This window comes from Salmo salar, chromosome ssa21 (genome assembly GCF_905237065.1).
Source record: "Salmo salar chromosome ssa21, Ssal_v3.1, whole genome shotgun sequence".
In the NCBI taxonomy this organism is placed as follows: domain Eukaryota; kingdom Metazoa; phylum Chordata; class Actinopteri; order Salmoniformes; family Salmonidae; genus Salmo; species Salmo salar.
The window spans coordinates 18,551,376-18,579,120 of record NC_059462.1 but is presented as its reverse complement, the minus strand read 5'-3'; the positions used below and the strand labels follow the sequence as shown (position 1 = coordinate 18,579,120).

The 27,745-nt window shown below is 45.8% G+C and overlaps 1 protein-coding gene across 1 annotated transcript; it reads left to right on the top strand.

Moving 5' to 3' along the window:
• The first annotated feature begins 329 nt into the window (after positions 1-329).
• On the top strand, positions 330-26,721 carry efnb2a (ephrin-B2a). Its single transcript, XM_014163980.2, has 5 exons — positions 330-1,221; positions 11,100-11,383; positions 19,592-19,684; positions 20,859-20,960; positions 22,568-26,721. The coding sequence occupies exons 1-5, from the start codon at positions 1,109-1,111 to the stop codon at positions 22,972-22,974; spliced, it is 999 nt and encodes a 332-aa protein (XP_014019455.1). The 5' UTR covers positions 330-1,108; the 3' UTR covers positions 22,975-26,721.
• Positions 26,722-27,745: the final 1,024 nt, after the last annotated feature.

Here is a 27,745-nt window from a genome sequence, read left to right as displayed (position 1 = left end):
AGGCCTATACATCATGTTGCCTAAAGTGATGTTTTCAGCGCACTAAGTGTCATGCATAGCCTATTGCACTTTATTTTAGACCGTTTTTTAGATAAAATATCCGTCTTGGTCAATGCGCTAGGCCTATTGATACAATATAACGTGATTCGACTGCTTTCTCCAATTCTATTCCATTAGCTAATACTGCTGTTTTGCAGTTGAACCAGTTGCCGAGCTGCTTCGTTTGATTGACAGGAGTATTCCTATTGACTTTCGGAGAGCTGCCCAATGAACATAAACGTGGGCGGAGTCTCGGTAAAACAAGCTCTGCCAAATATTCCGAGTCGCGATCACTTGCAGTTACTTGCAATCCAGGCTCGGCGCTGCATTCAAGCATCCCTACGTTTTCGCCAAGCATTTCATTCGGATCTGCAGGATTCAACCCACAGCAATTATTTTGCAACCGAAAGGGACCCATAGTATGATAACTTTAATTTGAGTTGATTTGGTTTCTTTCATTTTTATTTTTGTTCATTCGATATCATCGTTTTTTCTTAATTTTTCTACTCTCATCCACAGTTCATTTGCAGCCAGTTTGCACATCACCAGCTCAAAGGGGAATACTATACCTCGAGCCGTTCTCTCTCTTGTCTGCTGCTATTCGAGAGAAGCTCGCGCACTTTGGATTGGTACCTTGGCTGGTTTACCTAGAACCCGACAAACTGGGGATTTAATAGGCTATTTGCGTCTGCGCTTGTGGAAGTGGACATCGGCGGCGACACGGGTCGCCTTTCTGTTGTAAGGAATGTACCCGGTGCTAAGGTCTGCTCACTGAGGGAGAATATCAACGCGCTCTCTTCTCGACTCCCTCTGTATGAAAGACTGCCGTGCGCCTCTGGTTTTGTATTCCCGAGGAGCTCTTATAAAGGGACTAACTCGGCACCAGGTCCTTTCTTGGAAATGCTCTATATTTGATCGCCGTACGCATTTGCTTCTTCGTCCCTTTTTAGCTTATTTGATCGGGATATAGAGTCTAATTGCCTCGGTCATTCTCTTGTGCGTTTCACGTCTCTTTTTTTTGGACATATCATTTCGGAACGGATTGTGACCCTCCCCGAAGACAGCAATAATGGGGGACTCGATGTGGAGATATTATTTTGGAGTTTTGTTTATTGCGTGCAAGGTGAACTTGTCCCGGGCGATAATTCTGGAGTCCATATATTGGAACACAACAAATACCAAGTAAGTGAAGCACGCGTCGTCCACACTCATTGAACACGGGAAAATATGTCAAAAAATACACTATTTAGCGCTGTCCGTGACTTTTGTAAATAAGACTTGTGACGTTATTTTATTACAGAGGTTTCTATAGAAATAGGCTACCTGACATGATAGGTGTAATACTCTTAACGTATAAAGTGATAGAACAGCTCATTGATATCCATTTTAATGGGGTGATTTTGCGTTGAGATGCCGGTTTGCGCTGACGGCCGCGCACGGGGTGATGGTGGTAATGTACACGTATAGGCGATGTTGATTGTGAGATGATGAATGCTAGGTATTTAGAAGATTCTTAGTTGTCGTGTGTCTTCTGTAGACGGCATAGTGGTAAATTGTGCACACCAGGGATAACGGATGCTTTTCGACAAGATGTGCTAATAGCATGTTGAGCCAAACTGACTTTGGAATTAATATTACGCCCCACTTCTTCTTGGTCAATAATAGTCAGGCCTACTTCACCAAAATATGGAAAATCGTACAATTTAAATAATTTGAATTCAAATGGAGGCATATGATAAAGCCTTTTCATTTTTTATCTTCATTGCTTTCATTTTCCGCACTAAATGGAATACATTACATTATACATTCACTTTGGATAGCCTATTAAATACATCCGTGGCTTTTTAACCGAATGTTATTAGCCTATATCAAAATAAATGTTCACATAAGGCCTATTTGTAATTGTATATTATTCACAGAAAGTTGGATCGTATTTGTTGACATTAGTTTTAGTCGATGTAGCTGTTCTATGGGCCACATTTTTTTGTTTGGTAGGCCTAACCAACTTCAGAATTTACAGTAGGGGCCCAGTCCAAATTAATACTTGGTTTAAGTATCTACTTACAGTAAAAATTGCATAATATGGGATGAAATATGATAGTGTAGTCACTACTATTGAACTGAATACGTTAAGGGCAGAAGGCCTATATCCCCTTTTAACTTGTGGTCTCATTTGCAACCATCACTAACTCTAGTCAGCCCCATGAAAATGGAATTTCACCGGACAGAAAATAGCCCCCAGAGTTGAATTATGCATTAAACATTGCAACCTCAGACGAGAAATTTCAGGGGGTCAAACCCCCAATGGGTGGGCTCTCCTCTTTGTGCCCATTTCGTCACGGCGAAACTCGAACTCGCTTAATAATTTAACTTTTGGCTTCAATTCAACAAGGATCTTGCAAATATAGCCTAACTATCCCTCCTAAACAGGCATAGATAAGTAAATATGAAACAAGTGGTATCGGGAACGTTACGATAGAAAGTCTAACAGGTGTCCATTGTTACTATTTCTTAATGATTGATAATCACCTTTTTATGAATGCGCGCTCTATCCTTTATCAGTTTGTGGATTCACCTCGGTGAGTTCTGATGGCGTTGTTGGCCTTATTGCTGTACTATTTATCGTCGGAATTTATTAGAGGATTTCGGCTTTTACCTTGAGCATGGATCCTAATGAAGAGTTGCTCCGCATGCATAGATTGGTGTCGCTTTAGCCTGTAGGCTTTTCTGGCCGTGGAATGATGGCGGCAACAACCGTTTGCACTCGGCAGGAATGATGATGATCATGAAGAAGGATTGGCAGAAGTCGTTATCATTGAATCGCCTATAAATCACTACCAAATACGTATATATATATATTTTCTCTCTCTCTCTCTCTCTCTCTCTCTCGATGCTATACAATATTTACTGTACATGTTTTGAAATCATTACACCAGCAGCCTCGAGTGTGTGAGATGCAAGGTTGCACAGAGGTATGAGACGCACTCGCAGTGGTTATGCTCTTAGATCACCGTTTGGAGTTGAGTGGGTCTGTAGCGCGGATGCGAGACGATTGATGCGAATAGGCTACACCAAGTCGCAATGACACCTGCTTTGCGTTAAGCGTTTGCAGGTGCATTTTTATTGGGATGAATCTTGTCCTGGAGGCAGAGCTAAAAGCGGTTTTTGCTAGATAGGCCAGCCGCAAAGTCAAAATTGGTCACACACCACTCGAGGCCTAATGTGAATTTATTTAGGCCGACTTTTAACCTTCCGCCGTGGCACATTGTTGTCTATTGAGGGTAAAAACAGCATCAATAAAATACATCATTAATTGTTAAAATCATCAATTAATCATAATACAATAGCCTGGTTGGCATATGCCTAGCCTATACGTATGTCAAAGCCTATTCTAATCTATTTTATGTTTTTAGCAGGCCTAGACCTCCACAATACATGCATATATAGGCCTATGTGCTTGTAGAAATAGCCCATCTTTTCTTTTCTGTAAAGGGAACGTTCTAAATGGAACACATGCCACATTTATAGCAGCGAAAGCATGCCTTTCAAATTGCTATGTGTCATTTAATGTGGCATGTCACTCTTCTTTTTGAAAATAGCCCGAAAAAGTGTCTACCCTCAAAGCAAGTTTAGGCCTTTACTAGGCCCACAAAGACAGCGGGCATTCCACTGAATTAGCGTGTGTTCTAGCGTTGGAATGAGCGTGTTTGCACATTCTTTACGTTCTGTCTGGGTGACGAGTTCAAAGCTAATGATCAGGTCAGGGGACGTTATTCTCTGGCCATATACTAACCCTTTGACCCTGAGTAGCCTAATTCAACTTTGCTATATTCTGCTGGCAGAATTACAAAGTTAATTACATTTTACATCATTGGAATAGGCCTACCTAGTCATATGGGATCAAACTGTTGAGTGGGCCTTGAAATACAGCCTCTAAATGTATTTTGAATCCCTAATCTCATTATCTCTCTATTGAAGTTTTTAAATGTGCTATAAGATTGTCATGAAAGATAGCGGTTCCGTAAAACATTTTACTTTATTGTCATTAAAATATTTATTTATATTTAATTTTATTCAATGATATGCATTTCTCAATAAAGCATAAGAATGTTTGATTTTCAAGTCCAATAAATTGAACAGAGCTTCTCTCCCTAGTAGTTTGAGTCGTTTTCTTCTTTTAGTATTCAGGGAGGGGGGATGTTAAAATGCTTTGCTTTGCCTTGCCTTTAGGCCAGTCCAATGGCTTTGTGTGTAGGCTGAGCGAGTGGAGAAGGCCGGAGCTATGCTATTCTCTCTCTCTCTCTCTCTCTCTCTCTCTCTCTCTCTCTCTCTCTCTCTCTCTCTCCCTTCTCTCTCTCTCTCTGACAATCTCTCTCTCTCTCTCTGACAATCTCTCTCTCTCTCTCACTCTCCTCACACCATAGGGCCCTCAGTGTGTCGATTTAAACCTCATTGTCGTTTATGCTTTACTACTTTACCACTGATGCCTGAGCCTCCCCAGAAAGACTAGCGCCCCAACTCCCCCATGCCACGGCCACCCCCCTGCCTCCTTCCTCTAGTAATCCATTTTGTAGTTGGGTGCGAGAAACAAAAGGGAGGCCTGCTTTACACGGTTTATGTGAGGGAACGGTCCCTCTTCTCCAGTGCAGTTCATTAAGAGATTACATAGAACCCCGGGCCTTTGTAGCAGGCAGGCAGGCACAGTCCTTTTGTGAATGGGGGGGGATGGGGGAGGGAGGGGAAGGGGGCATAGAGATGTAGATCCATCATGAATGAGTGACGAGGGCAGGCTGAACGTTGTCCTCCTCCTTCCCCACCCCATCTCGCCCTCTACCATTTTACCCCATCACGATCTACCCAGGGAGTCCCCACTGATTTTGTCTATCCCCCCCTCTATCTCTCTCAAAGGAAAGAAAATACCCCCAAAAAATCCCCTTGTTTTAATTTAGCTCTCTGTCTATCGGGGAAGGGTGGGTCGGGTTCGTGCTGGGATTGCAGAGAGAAAATGGAACGAGAAGGAAACGGGGAGTCGAGAAAGAGAGGGATTGTGGGGGGAAAGAGTGAAATCATCCTGTGTTAACACAGTGTACTGAGAGGTAGGGTTCAATAGACAGGTCTCCCATGACAACGCCCAGAAGAAAAGTTGATGATTAAGGTCGCATTCATGAAAGTCGGAGGGAGGGAAAGGGAAAGAGATTGAGAGAAAGAGAGGTAAAGCGAGAAGGAGAGAAGCGTGGGCCCCTACACTGTCAAAAAAAAAGAAGACATGGTTCACCGTACAATCGTAAGGCACCCAGCTGCGATAGGATTGGAGGGTGCTTAACAAAAGGTTTATGTGAAAATTGGATTGAGCAAACTCAAGGTCCTATTGCAGCTGGTTGCCTTATAGTTGTATGTTTTCATATACAATTGTAGGGGCCGTGGGGTAATTATTGGTGGGCTGAGGAGGGCCCCATAGGCCTGGATTAGTGGATGAAAGTTAGGGCCGAAGGCAGAGAGACATAGAGGGAGAGGGGGGGGATAGGGTGGCAGTCTACTGAGGAGGGATAAAGACCCCTGTCCCCTTGGCCGACAAAGGGCGAAGAGGTTACAGCGTGGGTGGATTAACTCCTGCTATCCCTTGTCTTGTCTCATTGTCCCCCTAGACTAATTCATATCCATAGTGGGCCGATGATTAAAAGTCAGACACTGCTGTATCCCTTCCTCCTTCCCACTGTGTTGTCTTCCATCGTTCTATATTCCTCTCCTTTGTTATCCTCCCTCTTTTCAGGGCTTTCTTACAACTCTGGGATTGAGGAGCAGAGGCTATTGGGACAGGATTATGTCTTGGCTCTCATTATATCGGTATTTTTTTTTTCTTGGCAGGCCACACAAATAGCTCGTCCGGGATTTAAGAAAGATACCTAGAAAGATAGATCGAGAGAGAGAGAGAAGAAATGTAGGATTTAGAGAGCGAGAAAGCGAGATAGAAGGGGTGAGAAAGACAGAAATGAAGGATAGATCTTACAGGTTTTTACTGGCAGCAGATGGGACGGTCATAACCCCAGGAAGCAGAAACACCACCCTCCCCTCCCCGGCCCGAAACCTCACCCCCATCCTCCCACGGCACCCCCTAAAAAAGACACCAAAGTTGAAAGAGAGAGAAAGGGGGATAAGATGTATGAGGAAAACAGATGTCAGCTCGTTGATTTACTGTCAAGCCCCTTTTCGTGTCTCACCCACCTGTGCTCCGGCTCGTTTCTTTTTTGTCACGTATCCTTGGAGTGAGTGAGTGAGAGAGAGAGAGAGAGAGAGAGTGTGAGAGTGTGAGAGAGTGAGAGAGAGAGAGAGAGAGAGAGAGAGACAGAGAGAGAGAGAGAGCGAGCTGTAGTAAGAGCAGGCACCTGTGGCTATTCTCACCTCGGCACCAAATGGAGTGACAGTAGGTTTATAGGAGAGCCGCCTGCTCGAACTGAGGCAACACTTTTGCTTTTACCCACATTGTGACTTTTCTCCGGGCTGCGGCGAGCGCAGCACCAGTGGATTTAGACAGGGTCGTATGTAATTCAAGAAGAAACGTAATAGATTAGAGGGGTATAGGAGGGGTTGTGATCACTTTTCTTCTGTTTTTCCTGAGGTGGGCGCTGTTGTGCCTATTCTCCGGACCCTGTATGTCACGGGTAGGCCCGCAGACGTACACGCACATATGCACGTCTGCACACTGACACGTATGCATGCACAAACACATACTCCATGCCCACAGGGTTGGACTTCAGTTTGTTCTTTATCTCCATGCGCACAAACCGTCACGTATGCACACTCACACACTCTCCTGTCCCCCTCACCTCTCCATCCCCATACCTTTCTCCATGGCCCAGCCTCTGTGATTATAGCAGGTCATAATGTATGTGTGGAGGCCCATGGTGGGCTTGTTAACAGCAGTACAGCCAAGTGATAAACACCGTATAGTGGTCCTCGTACAGCACTCTGCTTGAGTGCTGTACGAAGAACAGCCCTGAAGCACAGCCATGAAGCACAGCCCTGGATATATTTATGACCCACAGAACCTCAGTCACTCACAGGGACAAACGGGGGAAGGGGAGGAGGGAGGAGGGGAGGGAGAGGAGGAGGGGTGAAGGGGCAAGTGTGCCTTAAAGCGAGGGTTAAAGCCATTTACTAACACGAGAAGCTAGGACAGGCTTTTACTTGTTTACCCCCTCCCTCCGTTTTTTCCCCCCTTCTCTCCATCACACTATTCGCCCTCCGTCCACTCGCTCTCTCTCCCGTTGGTCTGTACCCGGGGTGTGAGAGATGCAGCTGTTGAGCGGTAGCTGTCATGACTGTATTGAGGTGCAGGGCAGGCGGAGCTGTAATGTCTGGTTCTGTCTCCTCACCCGTCTAGGTGACCTTGCCTACCTGGTGTTTTGTTCTAATGGCTGCCAGTGGGAGGGACAGGGGGACGGGTGTGTGTTACAAACAGATATCTCCGCACAGGACAACCCAGGGAGAGAGTGATGGAGGGATACAAAAGAACGCGTGTATAAGCGGACAATTTCTCTGTTTTTCTTTTCTAATTTTCTCTATATCGCACCCCCCCCCGTTTTGAAATGTAACTGTCTCAGAGTAAGACAGTTCTTTCTCTCTGTGTCTTTCTGCACCTGGCGAAGGCAGATCTCCATTTTGAATGAAAATTCTGAGAAGGAAAAGGATGAGGTCGAGTAGCCTACTGTGTGTGTGTGTGTGTGTGCGTGTGTGTTTGGTCAGGTGTTTGACAGAAGACATTTGTGATGAGTGTGTGTTTGTCTTTCTCTGTGTGAGTGAGTGTGGAGGTGTTTATATTAATCTCCTGAAGGTACAACTCCCTGTGAGATAGCTTTCATGCAGTCAAAACCACTAGTATTAAAGGGAAGTTAAGTGGTTCCATGAGAATGCTGCATGATGCTGACTCCGATAGGATTGTCAGTCGAGGTTCTAATGAAATCTTTAAACAGACTACGTCATTGTGTGTGCGTTTGTGTGTGTGTGTGTGTGTGTGATTGAATGTGTGTCAGCGTGCAAGTTTCCTTGTGTGTGGAGGGAGTGGACAGAGGGCGGGAGGAGAAGTCTCACCTTCGTACGCAAACATACAGTCATACGCACAAAAGCACAAAAGCAGTGGTGGGCAGTGACTGTTTCCTCAATCCTGACTATCCAAACAAGGGACAAACTGAGCAAGGAGATAGATAAGGAAGTAGAGAGAGAGATAGTAATCTGATGTCTAGCTCTTTGTGCAGTAGTGTTTTCATTACGCTCATGACGCCCTCCGCACCAGCCACAGGCTTTAGCAATGCTAGATCAGCCATGGAGATAAACGCCTCAACACTTACTTACCTGGCCCGTCAACTCTCTCTCTCTCTCTCTCTCTCTCTCTCTCTCTCTCTCTCTCTCTCTCTCTCTGTCTCTCTCTGTCTCTCTCACACACACACACACACATGCAATAATTGTTCTATATATCTCTTAGCTCTACAATCATATCTCCATTTTCCATTCCTCATCGCTGAAGCCACTGTAGGCCTTTCTCCTTCGCTCTCTCCCTATCTCTTTCTCTCTGTCTCGACCCCTCCCCTCCTCTGAAGTAGTATGATGATACTACATCCATACATTTAGTCTCCCATCGGCTCTGTCTCTCTCTGGGCTCTCAGTGGACATGCTGTACTGTACCGCTGCTGAGTAGCGCCCCAGGGGGGACACAACACTCTCTCGCCCTAGATAAGCACACTGGCCGTGTGTGCATGCAACTGTGCACATGGGGTGTTTGTGTGTGTGAGAGACAGAGACAGAGAGAAATAGATATTACAGATGTAGGATCTTAATTTGATCACCATGTTGCAGGAGAACTTCCTGCAATGCAGGAAATGTACAACTTGTTGTGTATTTGAGGTTCAAAAAGTATTCTATAGTTTGAAATGTCCACTTTCACTTGATTTTCCTACAGAAATGTTCATTAATTATAATCCACATAATAATTAACATTTCGTGTTGCTGCAGGATTATTTTCCTGCTGTATCAAACTGGCTCAAATTAAGATCCTAGATCAGTATGTGATTGCATGTGTTTGTTTCAGAAAGAGTGGGTATAGGTAGCCTGTAAATAGTGATTGTCTGTAGCATTGCTCTGCAGTTTTCACTGTTAGTATTACTTAGAACTGTCTGTTAATTGGAATATAGTCAGAGTACAATGGCTGCCACCATTCCCCTGCGTTCAAGTTCCTCAAGTTTGCTCATGCTTTTGTAGTCAGGGAAAATGTGTGTGTGTGTATGTGTGTGTTTCCCTCCATTAGGAGAAAAGTGCTGTATTTTAGGCTTGATAATCACCCTTGATGGCCTAGTCTCAACTCCTCATGCGCTCTCTGAGGGGTCAGAGGTGACTGAAGATAATGAGCCCTCTGCCAGCACTATCCAACACACAACCCAAGGAGCTGAAAAGGGAGGGAGAGAGATGGGGAGGGCGGGAGAGAGAAATGAAAGCAAAAGCGACCCCCGAGGACTGTGTGTGTGTCCCTCTAGCTCCCCATATAGACCCCATATAAACCCAACAGTAGGGTCAAAGTATTGTGACCCCCCTCCAGAGGTTAACACAACACTGTGTCAGATAGACCCAAGCCAATGGATAAGATTTCAAATACAGTAGTACTCCGATAAAAAAATCAAGGGGGGGTCAGCATTTAAGCCTATTCTGTACATGTCCTTATAGCTATTAAAATTCAACTGTATTTAACTGTATTTTATCTTTGCTCTGCCACTCTCATGCCCCCCCTAGTATTTTGGATAGAACCTGTTGTGCTTCAAGGATAACATTGGAAAACATTTCCTTTCTCATTCAAGCACGGGGCAGATTAGTTAACACCATGAATATGAGGTAGTGCCTCCGACTGTATACGGAGAGGAGAGAAGAGGAAAGCCAGACAGGGAATGCTGGAGGGGGCTCTCCACTAAGCTCCTAAACTTTCATGTTTTGCATTTAGGGGGAATATACCTCAGAGGGTAGGGGGATGAAACTCCACCAGTAAAAATAGGCCTGGCCTCTAGGCATAGTGTGTGTGGTGTGAATGTCTGTGTGAAAAGTTGTCTTATTTTATTATAAGCAAGATCTTCCTAATTTGTACACGGGGACGTTCAGTATCGCCAACATCTCCCTGATAGTGTGTAGGAGCTTTATCTTTTTGTCTTCTCGTCCTTTATCTGTGTAATTACTCGTTCCCTCCATCGCGGCCAGATTAGTGTTAAACACTTCTTTGACTTTGTCCTGAAATATTGGGGTCACTTCTGCCGAAACAACTGCTATACACTGTCATTATCTTTCATCGTCGCTTGGATTGATGAAGCTAATTAGTAATTAACTCATCAATAATTCAACTGACTTTGCCTTCTTTTGGGAAAGGAACATTCATTAATGTGCACAAATACTGAATACCTAATGAATTAGAACGAGAGGTCAATTGTTGACCGTATCAAACTGGTTTTTACATCTCTCCCTCTCTTTCCCCATCTCTCCCTCTCTTCCCCCATCTCTCCCTCTCTTCCCCCATCTCTCCCTCTCTTCCCCCCATCTCTCCCTCTCTTCCCCCCATCTCTCCCTCTCTTCCCCCATCTCTCCCTCTCTTCCCCCATCTCTCCCTCTCTTCCCCCATCTCTCCCTCTCTTCCCCCATCTCTCCCTCTCTTCCCCCCACCTCCCCCTCTCTTCCCCCATCTCTCCCTCTCTTCCCCCCATCTCTCCCTCTCTTTCCCCATCTCTCCCTCTCTTTCCCCATCTCTCACTCTCTTCCCCCATCTCTCCCTCTCGTTCCCCATCTCTCCCTCTCTTCCCCCATCTCTCCCTCTCTTTCCCCATCTCTCCCTCTCTTCCCCCATCTCTCCCTCTCTTTCCCCATCTCTCCCTCTCTTCCCCCCATCTCTCCCTCTCTTCCCCCCATCTCTCCCTCTCTTCCCCCCATCTCTCCCTCTCTTCCCCCCATCTCTCCCTCTCTTCCCCCCCATCTCTCCCTCTCTTCCCCCCCATCTCTCCCTGTCTTCCGTCCCTCTCCCATCTCTTTCTCTCCAGATTCGTGCCAGGGCAGGGCCTGGTGTTATATCCTCAGATCGGAGATAAATTGGACATAGTGTGCCCACGGGTGGACGGAGGGGTGCGTGATGGGGTGGAGTATTACAAGATCCACATGGTTCCCAGGGAGCAGCTGGAGAGCTGCACCATCACCAAGGCTGACACGCCGCTGCTCAACTGTGACAAGCCTGACCAGGATGTCAAGTTCACACTCAAGTTTCAGGAGTTCAGCCCCAACCTGTGGGGCCTGGAGTTCTTCAGAGGGAAAGACTACTACATCATCTGTAAGTGCCTCATAGTAACACATATATAAGTGCATTTCCTTTTCTGTTTTTATCATGAGCACTCACTGCTGTTTGATAGCCAATCACAGTTAGGTATTGCTGTCGCTAGGCAAAGATGACTGATTTTTGGTTTCCAGTTCTTGTGTGATCATGGCAAGGGTGCCTTACTACTAGGGTGTCTTCATACTTTGTGATGCTGTGACAACCCCCTGGTTTTAAAAGATGGGTGTTGGACTGAACCATCTGTGGTGTGCTGACGGGGGGGGGGGTGGAGAGAACAGCACCATCTGGGTGGTTCTGCCACTGCCATCTGTGAGCTGTCAAACCAGGGGAGGGCCCTCTTTCTGACTGACTGGAGAGGAGGAGAGGATGGAAGAGAAGGAAAGGAGGGCTAGCATTTATACGTTGAACGAATAGAAACTGTTTCCCAGTCAGCTTAGTAAATAGAGTCCTCTACGTTTGCAGATGGACCACGTTTTTATGCGAGCTAGCCATGTCAGTAGCCTGTAGTGGAGACTAGTAGATACAGTTTGTGTTGAACTACCCTTCAGACACCTGCACGTGCAAAGTGTTAGGTAAACAGTCACAGTTCAATATGTTATGCCAGGGTCACAGACACATGGGTTGTGTTCTCTAACAGCAGGCTAGGCTTTGAACGTCTTGCCTCTTGACACTCTGTTACGTTAAGATGAACTGTAAAAGGACCCGATGAGCTGACACACGCACACACACACACACACACACACACACACACACACACACACACACACACACACACACACACACACACACACACACACACACACACACACACACACACACACACACACACACACACACACACACACACACACACAGCTGTATAAACAGGTCTGTGTGTGGTGGTAGGGTTGATGGGGCGACTACAAAGGGTTGATCAAACTCCCTCAGTAGCTACCTGCAAGGCAGAGAGAGGGTGATGCAGAGAGAGACCACACCCCCCCCCCACCTCTACAGCAGCCACTACACAGTACAGTAGAGCCGCCTGCCTCAACACAACGTTCATTATTAATGAGGCTGTGCTGCTGTTTATTCATTCTGCGTCTCCAATGCTGCTTATGATCACACTCTGGGATGAGCCCAGCACATCTCTCTATTTGGCTTCCACAGCTAGGGCTGTGTAGAAAAAAGGTAAACACCAACAGATACTTGGTTACATAGAGCGCGCACGCACGCACGCACACACACACACACACACACACACACACACACACACACACACACACACACACAGTACCCGGCTATGTCAACAAAGCCCTCTCTATCTATCCATTTCTCTGTCAGTCTATCCCTCTCTATCGCACAGAAATTCTCTCAGTTCAGAGTTCAAATTGACACACTCACACCATTTCTCCTCTCAAACACCAGCACACTCAATCAGGCTTGCAAGCTGATTAGATTAGAGGGAGGGAAAGAGATAGTGTTTGTGTGTGTGTGTGTGTGTGTGTGTGTGTGTGTGTGTGTGTGAGAGAGAGAGAGATGAGAGAGAAGTTCTATTCAAACTTTCTTTTAAGAAAAGGAAGAAAATCCAATTTTGCTGCACTTGCAGATTCATGGTGCCCCCCCCCCATGCCCCATCCCTCCCACCTCTCCTATTCTTTTTTTTTTACCTAGATGGTAATGTATAGCCGGGAGAGAGAAAGGGGCCATTTCTCCAGCCGAGCATGGGTTCACATAGCTGTTAATTGCCTCTTGTTCAGTAGCATGGTAGCTAGCTAGAGGCTTGCAGCTGGAAAAGCAAGAAGGCAAGGCAGAGCTGCACTGCAGCATGTATATACATACACTAGGTAGATAACACAGCCTCCTCTTCACAAGCCCTAGCACCGGGGCCAGAGAAGAACAAGGAGGAATGGAGGGATGAATGTGAGTGTGTGTAGGAGGGAAGAAGGAGAGTAGGTTTGTGTTTGCTAAATGTGGTTATGTGAGTGACTTCTGCTGTGAATTTTGCCTTTGTCTATTTGGTGTGAGATCTTAAATAGACAAAGGCTATTTTAGACAAAACATTTTTTTATAACTATGTGTGACTGTGTGTTTGTATTTTGTGTGTGTGTGCGTGTATGTGCATATGTTCTTCAGTAAAAATGCATCGAGCTGTGACCAATTCCGCCTCGGAAAAAAATCTGACGGTGTCTGTGAGACTGTGTGTTTGTGTATTTTGTGTGTGTGTCGTGCAGATAGTTGTGCAGTAAAAAACGCATCGAACTGTGACCAATTCCGCCTTGGAAAAGTTCACTTGGGATTTTCATTGGGTTTTTGGTGGTGAGCGGCACTCAATAAGTAATTAATTAAAGAGTGTTTAATCCTGATTTCGGCTTTTAATCAGTTTGGCCCACATCAATGGAATCTCTGAATCAACCGAATGGATTAGCTCTGCCTAGCTGTGTTTAGCTCAGACACAGACTCAAGGGGAACGTCCCTTCAGGCTCTATTCAAACAACTGTGACATTAGCTCTTCAATTTGTGTCTCAAATAATGTTTTGGATTTAAACACATCGCAACCCGCCTCTCATAAACTAAACGTGACCCACTCTTATTGAGTACGGATCCATGCGGACCATAATACGATTATTGTGGATAGTCAGATTTATATAATCGTTTGTTTAAAACGTTTACATGCTTTGCAAGAGGAACGACGTCCCTAATAGTCCTGTTTGCATGGACACAACTGAAATCAGGCCGCCTGATTACACTTAAATAGACACAGAAAATGGCCAATCAGAAATAAACGTTCTACCAGAGCGGCCGTGGTATTTTTGTGAAGCCTATTTGATTCTGAGTTCGGACATTTGTGTGTTTGTACGTGAAAACACTTTTCTAAGATGCATATTTTCAGTTTTTCCAAAACTCCCTTCACTCGCGCATAAGAGGGAGGCTACCGGTGCTGACACACGCGCAGATAAAATCAAATACACCGCTTGAACGGCAATTAAGCTGTTTACGTGTCCTAGTAATTCAAAGGATTGCTCAGAAAACCAGATGTTTTAATCGACGTATGCTTACTTTACTTCGATTATGATAAGCAGAATAAGGTGTTTACATGACTAATGTCATTCACGGCCTATTGCCATAATCAGTTTAATAGGGAATTATTAGTGTGCACGTAGTTGGTTGTCAGTGTAGTTGTGCATTCTCAGCCTGGTCACACCAGATCCACTGCAGTATTACATGTTTGTCCAGGTCCCCAGAGATGCCTTTTGCATGCATACAATTTCAATACCGTCCACTGGGAGATTTTTTTTTAACCCTATCATAAACCTTAAAGGAAAACTCCTCCCCAAAAATATATTTGGGTATTTGTTTCATTAGTCCATTGTTGATATAGTCCCAAAATGTTTTTGCATTTTGGGACTCAAGTCAGCAATCAAGTTTTCAAAATGCATCATACGGGCCAGATTTCTGTATTTTGAAAGCTACATTGTTACACTATGTGTGTATTTGCTTTACTCTGTGTGTGTGTGTGTGTGTGTGTGTGTGTGTGTGTGTGTGTGCCTTTTAGAGCAGCATACTCTAAGAGCTGGGCTACAATGCTGCTCCAGTTGGAGGCAGATGAGTTTGATGTGATTGTGGTAGGCAGCATTGCCTGCAGCCGGGAACTTAGTGAGCAAGATGATTACATGAGCTAAATAGGGAGGGAGGGGTGGGGGTGGGGGGGGGGTTGAGACAGAGAGCAAGGGAGAGACAGAATATTTGACTGAATTTATGGAGCTGCATGGGGGAATTCCATTAAGATTTTAATCACCTATTTGTCAGTCAAAATAGAAAATAGATTTTTTTTTTAAAACAACTATTCTCAGTCTCTATTATACTCATGCACTGAGGGGATTTCCTACTGTCGCAACTTCGCTCCAACCTCTCAACCGTAGGACAGTGTGTGTACACAGACAGATGATGGTTGGGGTGGGGATTGGTTGCCACATGGGCCACACGTATTGATGAAATGTGAATATTATTGAAGTCTCTCTGGATGAATGTCTGATTAATGACTATATTATTACATGACCATATTAAGACATCAGAGGAGCGAGGGAGGGCTGAGATGTGATTGGGGGGGGGGGGTTAGGGAGGGGGGTTGGTATATATTTGGGTTGACCCTGCCTTTCCCCGGCCTGTTCTGGGGGTTCACGGTGGGCCTGAATGAGAGGTTTCCCCCTCTGTCGCAGGAGATTAAGGTACACGACACTGACTAGCGCTAACTAGCCCACGACCCCAGCGCCATGACGATGGCGCTGGGGTCGTGGCTTCACGCCCCACAGCAAGTAGAGAGGGCGTCATTTATACCATAGCTGAATCTCTCTCTCTCTCACTCTACCTCTCTGTCTTTACCGCTCTATGTCTCTCTCGCGCTCTATTCCTGTGTTTTGATGGCTCCTCATTGGCTCAGAGTGGTGTGTTAATTATGCTCACTCACACGCACAGAGGGGGTTTGTTACTAGGAGCTGTATTAGCCGGGCGGGGAAATTGAGTTAAGTGCTGAAAGTCTGCATCCTCGGTCTTGATTGAAACACACAATTGAATAGCGCTCATTAAAGAGGCAGATTCTTATTTTCAGTCTCCTGATTTGATCAAAACAAATAAATGGAGTTAAGGGGCTGAATGATTAACGATAGCCTTTGAAGTATCGGTGCTATTGAGACAAAGGGAGTTAGCTGTAGTGGTTGAGAGATGAGAATTAGGAGAGTTTGGGATATTTATATGGCAGTGCTATTTCTGTTGCTTGCTGTTTCGCACACGCTAAAAAAGCCTTCAAAGCAATGAACGTTTGGCCACACTTACTGCTGTATGTTGTGAGTTTGTGTTGGTGTGTGTTTTGTTGTTTGAGAGTATGTGTTTGTGTGTCGTCTAAATTGGTCGTGGGTGTGTGAGAGCTGTCACTTCTATCCGCTGAGGTGATTTGCCATTTCCAGTGTGGGATTTCTCTTGATCAGCCATCTCCCTCGGTGGTTTGTTTGTGTGTGTGTGTGTGTGTGTGCACGCGGTGAATTTGTGGTTTAACACAGAATGCTTTGGAAGTGCTCTGAAAGGAACTAGCCCCAGCAAACATGCAACCTGAGTGAGAGCTAAAAGAGTTAGCATGACAAAATGGACTCTTAAATCCGCAAGGACATTTGAGTGAATGTGGCCTGAAGGAAAAGTGACACGTCACATCTCTCTCCCTCCCTCTCTCGTCCTCTCCATCTCTCACTCTTTTTTCTTCCTCTGGGCTAGGTCGAGCAGCAGCCGAACCACTCTCTCATCTTTGGGCATGATGGAATAATCTTTCTTTTCCTCTCTCTCTTTCTCTCTCTTTCTCTCTCTTGCTCTCTCTTGCTCTCTCTCTCTCTCTCTCTCTCTCTCTCTCTCTCTCTCTCTCTCTCTCTCTCTCTCTCTCTCTCTCTCTCTCTCTCTCTCTCTCTCTCTCTCTCTCTCTCTCTCTCTCTCTCTCTCTCTGCCTAGCTAAGTCTTATCTGCGCTCTGTAAGGCGCTGGTGGTGGAAGAAAATCCATTTGTGAGGGGCATGTATGAGTGAAGTCTATCCTCCCTGACGTTCCTTTAGCACAGGGATTACAGCTAGCAGCTAGCTTTTCCTGCCAAACAGCCCAGTGCAGAGTAACGAGGCAGTCAGGTAGCCAGGCAGGCCAGTCAAAAATCCCATTCTGTTCTTAACCAGTTCATTGCTGCTAGCCTCCAGCCCCTGCCGTACTGCCGAGGAAGCCAGCTAGGGGGTAGGTTGTGTGCTTTTAGCTCAGTAGGAATGAATATTCGCCCAGAGACTGATCAGTTTTGTGTGTTTGTTTTAATGGTTAAGGTAAGGAGTTGGGGAGGATGAGCTGATCCTAGAGCTGTGCCGATGGGCCACTACTTTTAGCAGCCTGTGTTGTCACGTTTTTATAGGGGGTTGACTGTTTGGGTGTGTGTTTGTGGTGCAAAGGGGTTTTGTAGGAGTGGCTGAGGAGAGAGAGAGAGAGAGAGAGGGCACCTTGGAGGTATTGGAGGGACAGAAGACCCAGATATATGCCTGCTGTTGCAGTTCATCCTGAGACCTCAAGCCTGCACCCTGTCCTGCTATCCACAAACAAGCACATGCACACACCCATGCACGCACGCACGCACGCACACTCACTCACCCCCACACACACATACGCGCAAACACACACATTGTCATTATCAGCGATATTATAATCATCTCATAATGAGGAAAAGACAGGATAACACAAACAGAGCTATATAACGCATATTACACCACACACACACACACACACACACACACACACACACACACACACACACACACACACACACACACACACACACACACACACACACACAAGAACGCACAAGGTTTTAAGAAGCTTTGCACATAATGTGCTTGTCGTCCCACCACAAAAATCCATAGGTTGGCTTGGGAGAGGGAGAGAGGGAGAAAGAGCGAGGGAGAGGTAGAAAGGAAAAACACAGTCCTTGTAACCATGCTCTTTGTGTCGGTCCATTTCCATCCCAGTCCAAAATGTTCGTATAAAAGTGATTGAAGTTGAGGAATGTAAAAAAAAAAAAAAAAAAAACAGAGCTAGAGAAAGCGGTGGGCAGTACAGAGCCACATTTTTTTTCAACGCTGGTTTCGCAGGGATAGCACAGAAGCACCTGCTTTTAAATTCCCTTCCGGTTGATGAAAAGGATTTGGCGCGAGGAGGTGTGGGTGGGAGAGATGGGGACAGGGGGTGAGGGGCAAGGCGGGCGAGGGGGGGGTGGTGAGTGAGGGTGGTAGGAGGGAGGGAGCAGGCTGTGAGGCGCCTGTCTTCTTGTGGAGGGGAGGGGTGTAGAGAGAGAGAGAGAGAGAGGGGGCATTGGACAGAGGGAGGGAGTTTAAAGAGAGAGGAGCAGGAGGGGGGAACATTGAATGCGGGCCACTGCACGCTGGCGGGAGGCCAACCCGCTAAGCCCTGGCTGCTCGTTAGCCTCTGTGTTACTGACCTGATAGACCACAAGCCCCCTCTCCCAACCCCCCATGCCAGATGCAGTGCTACCAGCTGCCTCTAGGGGCAGCAGAGGGACTGGGAGAGAAAAGGCCCAGGAAGTGAGGGACTGGGAGAGAATAGGCTGAAGCAGGGAGGGTTTGGGAGAGAATAGGCCCAGGCAGGGAGGTCCAGTGTGAAATCAGTATGGAGGTCCATGCCATGGCTATATCCACAGAGCAGCACTCACTGCTTATAATGTAGCTAGTCACACTCTACTGATTCTGCCCATGGGCGTGCAGGCTACATCTGTATACAGCATTTTAATGTTATTTTCTAATCTGCTTTTCTGTCTTTAAAAGTCCTCCCAGCATCTGTTTAGGGGCCCATTTTGTTCCTCTATCACATGTGGGACGTCTTTCGCCTCCCTCATATCCGCTCTCCGACATCTGCTCACCGCTGCTCAGCGCTCCCCAAAACACAGTGTTTAGTGCACCACTTCTGCTGCTCTTGCCGCTGTTTAAACAGCTTCTCAAACCCTTTAAGCTCTTTTATATTTAAGGGTTACTGAAATATTTAGCACCTCTATCCATTCCCTCAGTTGTTTTCACTGCCTTTTCATCTCGCCTTCAACGGAAAAAAACCCAAAACAAGATTTGACCTTTCCTGCGATTGTTTATTTCCCTCTCTTTTATTAATCATTTATTTCCTCTTGTTTTTTTTCCCCTTTTCTATACCCTTCAGCAGGTTTAGGTTAGAGTGTTTGAGAGTTGTATTTGCGCTAGTTGGTTCTTCTAATACCACTGTAGCATTCTCCAGAGTGTCGTACATGTTAATGTCCTATAAGCCACTGAAGAGTTTCCTGTGTCTCAGCACCTATTGTTCCTGTTCTATTGTCTCCGAATCTCTCTGTCTCCGTAACTGGCTGTTCCACTGGGCCAGTCAGCTCAGTTAGAGATATTACAAACACAATTACTCAAGCTAATTGACTTTGGAGGCGTGGGCTACGTGGAATATTCTGGCAGCAGTTTGGAGTGACTGGGGTGGCGAGGGGATGGATTGTGACTTTATTAAAAATAAATCACTCGCTTGTTAGGGGCTTTCAACGTTTCCCTGACGTCTTTCAAATGTGGCTGTTCAGCCCAAGGCAGACTTAATGTACATATCACTGTACTGTTATTTTGCTGTTTGCGATGATGTTAGCACAGTGGCTAATGCTAACCCCCCCCCTCTCTCTCAGCAACATCAAATGGCACAATGGAGGGCCTGGAGAACCAGGAAGGAGGGGTGTGCAAGATGAAGTCCATGAAGATAATCATGAAAGTGGGACAAAGTGAGTGTTACTCCTTCATTCAAATGGCATTTGTAAGTGTATGTGAGTGCTGGCGGCGTATAGTTATAAACAGATAACCTGATAGAAAATTGAAATGAGTATGAGACTGAGGGACAGCGTAATTGTATGAGACTGTATTTACATAACACACAGTAAGGTTATCTGAGGCATTGTGAGGTATTTCATTATTCAGCCCAATAGCCTCCATGACACTTACGACAGACAAAGAGAAAGAGAGAGAGAGGGAGTGGTGGTGGGTCTCCAGATTTAATGGAGCTGAATTGTGATGGATCAGGAGATGGATACACACACACACACACACACACACACACACACACACACACACACACACACACACACACACACACACACACACACACACACACACACACACACACATCCTATTTTCCCTAACCTTAACCCTATCCTTACCCCCAAAACCTAGCCTTAACCCTAGAAATAGCATTTGACCTTTTGGGGACGAGCAAAATGTCCCCAGTTGACCAAATGTCCCCAGTTGACACACACACACACACACACACACACACACACACACACACACACACACACACACACACACACACACACACACACACACACACACACACACACACACACACACACACACACCACATCTGTCCTCTGTGGTGACACCCGCCGCCCGGCACCTGCCGGTAATTAATGACCATGATTATTCATAAATCAGTTGCCTCGCCACCCAATGGGGTAATTTCCTGAGGTTGCCATCCACAACAGCAGCAGCTCACTGAAAACTGCTGAAGGTCAGGGAATTAATCAGGAGTGCTGCGTTTCATTAAGAGCAGCGCCACACACACACACACACACACACACACACACACACACACACACACACACACACACACACAACACACAACACACAACACAAACACACACACACACACACGTGCAAGCATGCTACACACACACACACACTGCACGAGACATATGCACAGCACACACACACACACACACACACACACACACACACACACACACACACACACACACACACACACACACACACACACACACACATCCTATTTTCCCTAACCTTAACCCCCACACACACACACACATCCTATTTTCCCTAACCTTAAGTGAATCATCCATGTCATTGTGTCTGATAGTTGTGTTCCTTATCTATGTCTTCCAGATCCCTCTGACCCTATCTCACCCAAAGACTACCCCACTAGATACCCTCCCAAGCACCCCGACAAGGAGTCATACAAACCAAACGAAGTGCTGGAGAAGAAAGGTAAGCGTACTAAGAGAGACTTACGAAATCATCAGGCATTCAGGTCTACCTTTCTAAGACAGTTTAGGTAAAAGCAGGTTGAGAGTCTCTGTGAGCATGTGTGTGAGAGTGTGTGTGTGAGAGTGTGTGTGTGTGAGTGTGGGTAAGCTTAGGAAATAAAGGTCAGCATTTCTTCTCCTGGTAATTGAAAGTTGCCCATAAAACTGATAGGCATCTCTGCTGGGCTCCCAAACTTACAGTATCTCCATCCCCGCCCCACTTCCTGTCCGCAAAGTGACATTTTCAGGAAAATGATCCAATCGCCATCCAACATATTACCGGCTTCGGAGCACAGACTCGCACTTGTTCTCCTCACACACACACACACACACACACACACACACACACACACACACACACACACACACACACACACACACACACACACACACACACACACACACACATACACACACACACACACACACACACACACACTGACCGCTCTTATCTCTCTTATTAAATAGCAGTTAAAATCTCCAAAGAAAACCAGACCCGCAATTTCCGCAATGAACTTTATTTTGAGGGGGGAAAAAAATCAGTCGAGGAGTGAAAACAAGCTGACCTATATAAACGCTGCTGCGGTGGAGGCGTAGAGACACTCGCTGCCCTGTTACCGAGGGCGCGGCTCCTTTAGCCCCACCTTTCTGTGTTCGCACTCAAATCCCTCTGACAACCCGGCGCACAAATCTGCCAGCGCGCCACTAAATCCGCGTTGGCACCCCAATCTGCAGACCTCAGCATCTTCTCCCCTCCTCATCCCTCCTCCTGGGCTCGGAGCAGGAGCACATGGGCGTCAGTGGTTCGAGCAAAGTGTCTGAGGCAGCATAATCCCCTTGTAAAACAACGGAAGGGTACCTGCGTTGGGCCCACTGCCATCCACCATAGCTCCAGCACTAGCCCTCAGGGGAGTGGAGCCAGACAGGGAGACACAGTAATCCTGCTTCCCAGGCCCCTATCCTAGGGGGAGAAGGGAATCGACCTGCCCTTGAGTCCTGGATGTATACAATAGTCGTTGTTATTAATGGAGATGACACAGCTTGCTTGGGTTTTACAGTGAATGTTGCTTCATCGTATAATACTATCAACTTCCTTGTGGACTTAGTCGTAAGTAGAAAAGGAATGTCTCTACATTCAGTTTGACATGTTTTTCATTGACATGCTACTGCATTGAAAACCCACTTCAGCCATTTTGTGCTATGTGGGACTGTGCTGTGCCGTAGCTCCAAGGCTGTAGTGACCACCAGCTGTATTTGAATAGACCAGAGATCGAATGTGACCTTAAGGGGAGAGCCGTGTGAAAGGAGCCTTTACTCTCTGGTCATTGTGCTCCATCCGCCTGCCTTTCACCTTCACTCTGACATAATGAAGATGGAGAGAGAGAGAGAGAGAGAGAGAGAGAGAATGGAAGGATAAAACTGGAAGGAGACCCCTAATCCTTCTACGACCCCACCCTCTCTTTCTCCATTCTCCCTCCCTCCATGCCACTCTCAATCTGTATGACCTGACACTCTGTTTTAGAAAGATTTTCGCTCACTGTTTCTTTTTTCTCCTTCTTCTCCTGTCAGGTCCGTCGTACAGGGAGGGTGAGGGCGACCAAGGGACGGGCGGGAAATCCTCCAGTGTCATCGGCTCTGAAGTGGCCCTGTTTGCCGGCATCGCCTCGGGCAGCGTTATCTTCATCATCATCATCATCATGCTGGTCGTGCTGCTGCTCAAGTACCGGCGGCGGCACCGCAAGCACTCGCCACAGCACGCCACCACGCTGTCCCTCAGCACACTGGCCACGCCCAAACGGGGCGGCAGCGGCAACAACAACGGCTCGGAGCCCAGTGACATCATCATCCCGCTCAGGACTGCAGACAGCGTCTTCTGCCCACACTACGAGAAAGTCAGCGGGGACTACGGTCACCCGGTGTACATTGTTCAGGAGATGCCCCCCCAGAGCCCCGCCAACATCTACTACAAGGTCTGAGCTCAGCTCCACCCACCCCCCCTCCCCCCAGGCACCGCTCCTCCGTGAACGCCCCCCAGAACGCTCTAGCTCTCCTTCCTCCCCCACATCTCTGTTGTTTTTCTTGTTGAACTTTACTATTCCTGTTATTATTCTTCATTGTTGGGATTCGTTGGAGATCTCACAGAGTAAAGCTGCTGCTGCTCTCTGGGGCTTTTTGGGGATCCCTCCTCTCCGTTCCTCTCCGCTCCTCTCCTCTAACAGTAGCTCTCTGTTTCTTTGCGCACTACGACTGACGCTGGGGGATCCGAGCGCATGTGTTTGTGTGTTGACGGACAGACGGACGGAGAGACAGAAAGACGCACCCACGCGTTTGTTTTGAAATAGGATGGACAGATGAGGAGAAGGTCGATATCCTACCCTGGTATTCTCCCTGAGAGAGACTATTGCTGGGGAAGAGACAAAGGAGGGAGGAAGAGAGGGATGGCAGAGAGATTAGAAGAGGAAAAGGAAGGGCCCGACCATGAACTCATGTTAGTAATGTCAGTCAGTCCCTCTCCTCATTGGCCAGAGACACTTTGTGGATTAAATGATGGACGAGGGGAAAAAACAAGAGGGATTTGGAAATATCCACTCTGGGACTTTCCTGACTGACACATGGACACCACTCACCCTACCACCCACCCACACATCACCCACTCTCACTCATTGTGAACTGTTCAGGTCCTCGTACTAGTTACAGCCCACTTTTCCCTCATTGTCCGACGACACCTTTTACTTTCTAGCATCATGATTCATTAAAGTTGTTACTTGAAAAAAAGGTTTGTAAAAGAACATGATTCCTTTTCGTAGTGTCATATTGTTGGTTCATTTCTGGTTTTCATTGCTGGTATTGTTGAACTTGCAGATATATTTTTTTTTTGTGATGTGGTATTGTCGCAGCTCATGTCGTGATGGTGTATGTGATAAACACACACACACACACACACACACACACACACACACACACACACACACACACACACACACACACACACACACACACACACACACACACACACACACACACACACACACACACCCTGCAACCCAGGACTGGGAGAGCAGAGAGCAGGACTTAAAGAGGGAGAAGAAGATGAGGGGTTTTATGTGGGCTCCACCCCGTCAGGGTATAGGGTGCTCATTATAGCCCCTCTGTGGGGTCAGGGCTAGCCAGGTGGCTTCTGAGAAGGGTGTGGGAGCTAAGCGAACAATAGAGCAGCACTTTTAACCCCCCTGATATCCCTCCACCCAGGCAGTCAGTCACAGAGAGGGAGAGAGTGGCAGTGGTAGTGTGAGAGAGAGTGAGAGAGAGAGACTGTATCCCTTCAGTAATGGATAACAGTAGCGAGGGCTGGCTTGAATTTTCCACAGATAGGACTTTACAACATGAAGAGGTGTTAATTAAACTGGAAGTACAGGCAATCAGATATCCCAACCTGCCTTACTGCTGCAGTTTCCGAGACATTGAAGAAAGGTAAAGATAAGAGAGTCCCAGGTCTAGTTGAGTTTAACCCAGCCGCTGGCTAAAACAGCTCTAGGTACTGTATTGTCTGCTCCCAGGGGCAGCAAGGGCCCCGGAGGCCCCAAAATGGCCCGAACAGGTGGACTGGTGCTCTCATACTCAACTTTTAAAAAGCACAGGGACATCAAAGCGCATTGTCACTGTTTTTCAAGCATCATCTTTAGCATTTCCTTATTGTGAGTTTTTGATTATTATAATTTTTTGTAACAAAATAGGTGTACATTTTAAAGGAGGACATTTGAAAACAAAAAAGGAAGGCAAAAAACCATCTGAAAAATGCAGAATATATTTATGATAGACACAGAGCACAGGTGTTGTCAGAAAGGCGGTAATGAGAAGTTAACGTTAATATATTATGGTATAAAAGTGCACATTATGCAAGCTAGGGTTTTCATGATTTGATATCTATTTCACCCATAATGTCCCACCTTTTCATCAACTCCCACCCAAATGGCTGCCTTTTTTTCCAGATATACAGGGCTAGGGCCTGGGAAGGGGACAGGGAGGGCAGCCTGGACGCATGTCCCGAAGGGGAGAGGAGGTTGTTGGACCCAAAATAGCATAACCGGGTGCACGAGGCAGACCAGCAGTATATCCCACACTCCACTGTAGCATCTCCCAAAGGACCATGGGAAGATTCCCACGATTACCCTGTGCCCCCTTCCCCCTCACTACCACGTGGTAGTGTTTTCTCTGTGTGTGAGAGTGAGTGTGTGTGTGTACCTCCTCTTGAGCAAGTCCAGTGAGACAGCTATTTGCCTGTTTATTCACAAAAGAAAACGAGAACTAGATTGTGACTTAGACCACGCCCCAAACATGTATCTGCTCACTACCAACATTCTCATTAGTTCATTAAGAACATCAAATTTCACCGAAAAAGCCAAGCCTTGTATGATACAAGGTTTGTGCCTCTAAGAGGCTACAAAATCTGCAATATGCAATTTTTCTTTATTTTTTTAAGAATTGAGAGAAACCTACACCTATGGAAAGTGTTCTTAAACCACTGAGAGATGTAACAACAAACGAAACAAAAACAAAACTAGCAAAGTACGTCACACGAGCCTGCTGTTAGGTTTTCATTTGTAGTATTATTTTAAATGTTTTTTTTTGTTGTTTTTTTTACTGTGTGCCGTAGTTCCAAGGTAAACTGTGAAAAAAGAAACATTTTCAAAATGAAATGCACCTGGACAGTTATTTAAGAAATAGCGAAAAACACTAGGAATCACATACAAATTGCTGTTTAGTTGCTGTCTGACTGCGGCAGAATATGACAATCTTATTAGTTTCTTTGAATCTGATGTCCTTATCCTAGCTAACGTACAACTGATATCCTCCTAACATTACTAGGGTAGATTTTCTGTCTTGTTATATGGATGAAATATCGCGGCAATGTTGAGAGAATGTTAGTAACCTGGCTAGGAAAAGTACTTCAGGCTACTGTAAAATGCCTTGCTCGTATTGGTCAGCCCTTGGTCACCTGACTCAGTAATTTTGCACCGTTCTTCTGTAGGTAAGAAACTGTAAATACATTAATGTTTGTATTGTATATGGATCCTGGGTTGTTACGATAGCCTTATTCACCTTTTTAGGAAAGTAAATGAAAAAAAAAATGAAAAAACAGAATACACTACAGTTAAACAGAGCATACTACTTTTTTTGGTAAATAGCTTGTGTAAATATTGACAAGAACCCAATAAAACATTTTTTTTTTTTTTTATAAACTCTTAAAGTAAGATGTTTTGTATAAAATTTCAATTTTTTGCTATGTATTTTAGCTAGTGCTCGTTGGAAAGCCCCGTGTCCTCCCACTCCCTCCCCTTTTGCACTGTTTCCATGGAAATTTGGTTTTAAAAAAAAAATGAGAAAAAGTTGCCAAACCGACTGCTGCATATTCGTGCCATAAGTGTGTACCATAAATATTTATTGAATTCGTTTTTTTTCTTCTGTTTTTGATTTGATTTCTGTCCAGTTTTTAAGTAACACAGTATTATGATTGCGTTGTTAATTTGTCTCCCTGGTTTCTTTAGTCTGTTTTGATAGGTTTCCAGGTGGCAGTATCCGTAGCCACTCCCCTTGCAGTTTGAGATGGCCAGACCGTTGAAATGATTAAACATTCAAGAAATGAAAGTGAGGAAAAATGACACACATTCCACCAGTCTGTTACGAACTGAAAATGTTTTTCAATAAAATGTTTTTCCTATGGACATGCCGTCTGTCTGTATTTATGTCTGAAATAGATGGAGTTTACGAACATGTGGATCTCTACAGGACATCACACTATGCAAGACTTGTGGTTACAATATGGTCTGTCAAAGCTAATATAAGCATTGAGACAATTACATATTTGTGTGTAGTTGCTAGGAAAAAAGTAATGTGTTTCTCTATGTTGTGTTTGTGTGTGCAACTGTATTTTCATTGTCTGAGTATGTTTATGTCCAGGCCAATATTTCTATATTCTGTAATGTTAGAATGCAGTAGTATCCCTGTACATGTCAGTAGACATATGGGCGCGCACGCACGCATGTGCACACACACACACACACACACACACACACACACACACACACACACACACACACACACACACACACACACACACACACACACACACACACACACACACACACACACACACACACACACAGTTGTATAGGTGTGGTCCTCTGCTCTGCTCCCTGTGCAGGGTGGTCCATTGTGTGTTAGCTAGGGGTGATGATGTCATAGCGGGGCTGTGATTAAGGGGGCCTCTCGGCTCCCAGCGGGGGACACTGGCTCTCTGGAATAGGCCCAACAGCTCAACAGCCTAGTGCAGACCAGACCAGCCACTGCCCTGCCTGGGCCAAGTCTAAACTAGGGGCTGGACTATTCTAAACCCAGCCGCTGTCCTCCATCTAGCTACATATGTCACCATTGCTACTGCCTAGGACACGAACACCAAATAGATTCCTGTGTCGAGGTCAAAATCGCCATAAATCAGCAACTGGTCGAGGTTAATAACATCACATCCTGGATTACTGTGCTGTGTGCAACATATCACAATCCATTCACTAGTCTAGGTCTATATAACTGTGCAATAGCCATGCACTCTGGCAAACTCTTACTTTACAGTATATCATTCAAATGTTCGTATGCTTGTGTGGGGTTTCCCTTAAATGTTGATCCAAAAACTGTATCAGAGGAGGATGACTTGGGGGAAAAAAACGAACAAAGCGAGAAAACAAATCAAGC

Coding starts and splice junctions, on each gene's coding strand:
- efnb2a (XM_014163980.2), top strand. CDS start 1,109: ATGGGGGACTCGATGTGGAGATATTATTTTGGAGTTTTGTTTATTGCG. Junction 11,384..19,591: donor GAAAGACTACTACATCATCT/GTAAGTGCCTCA, acceptor CCTCTCTCTCAG/CAACATCAAATGGCACAATG. Junction 20,961..22,567: donor CGAAGTGCTGGAGAAGAAAG/GTAAGCGTACTA, acceptor TTCTCCTGTCAG/GTCCGTCGTACAGGGAGGGT.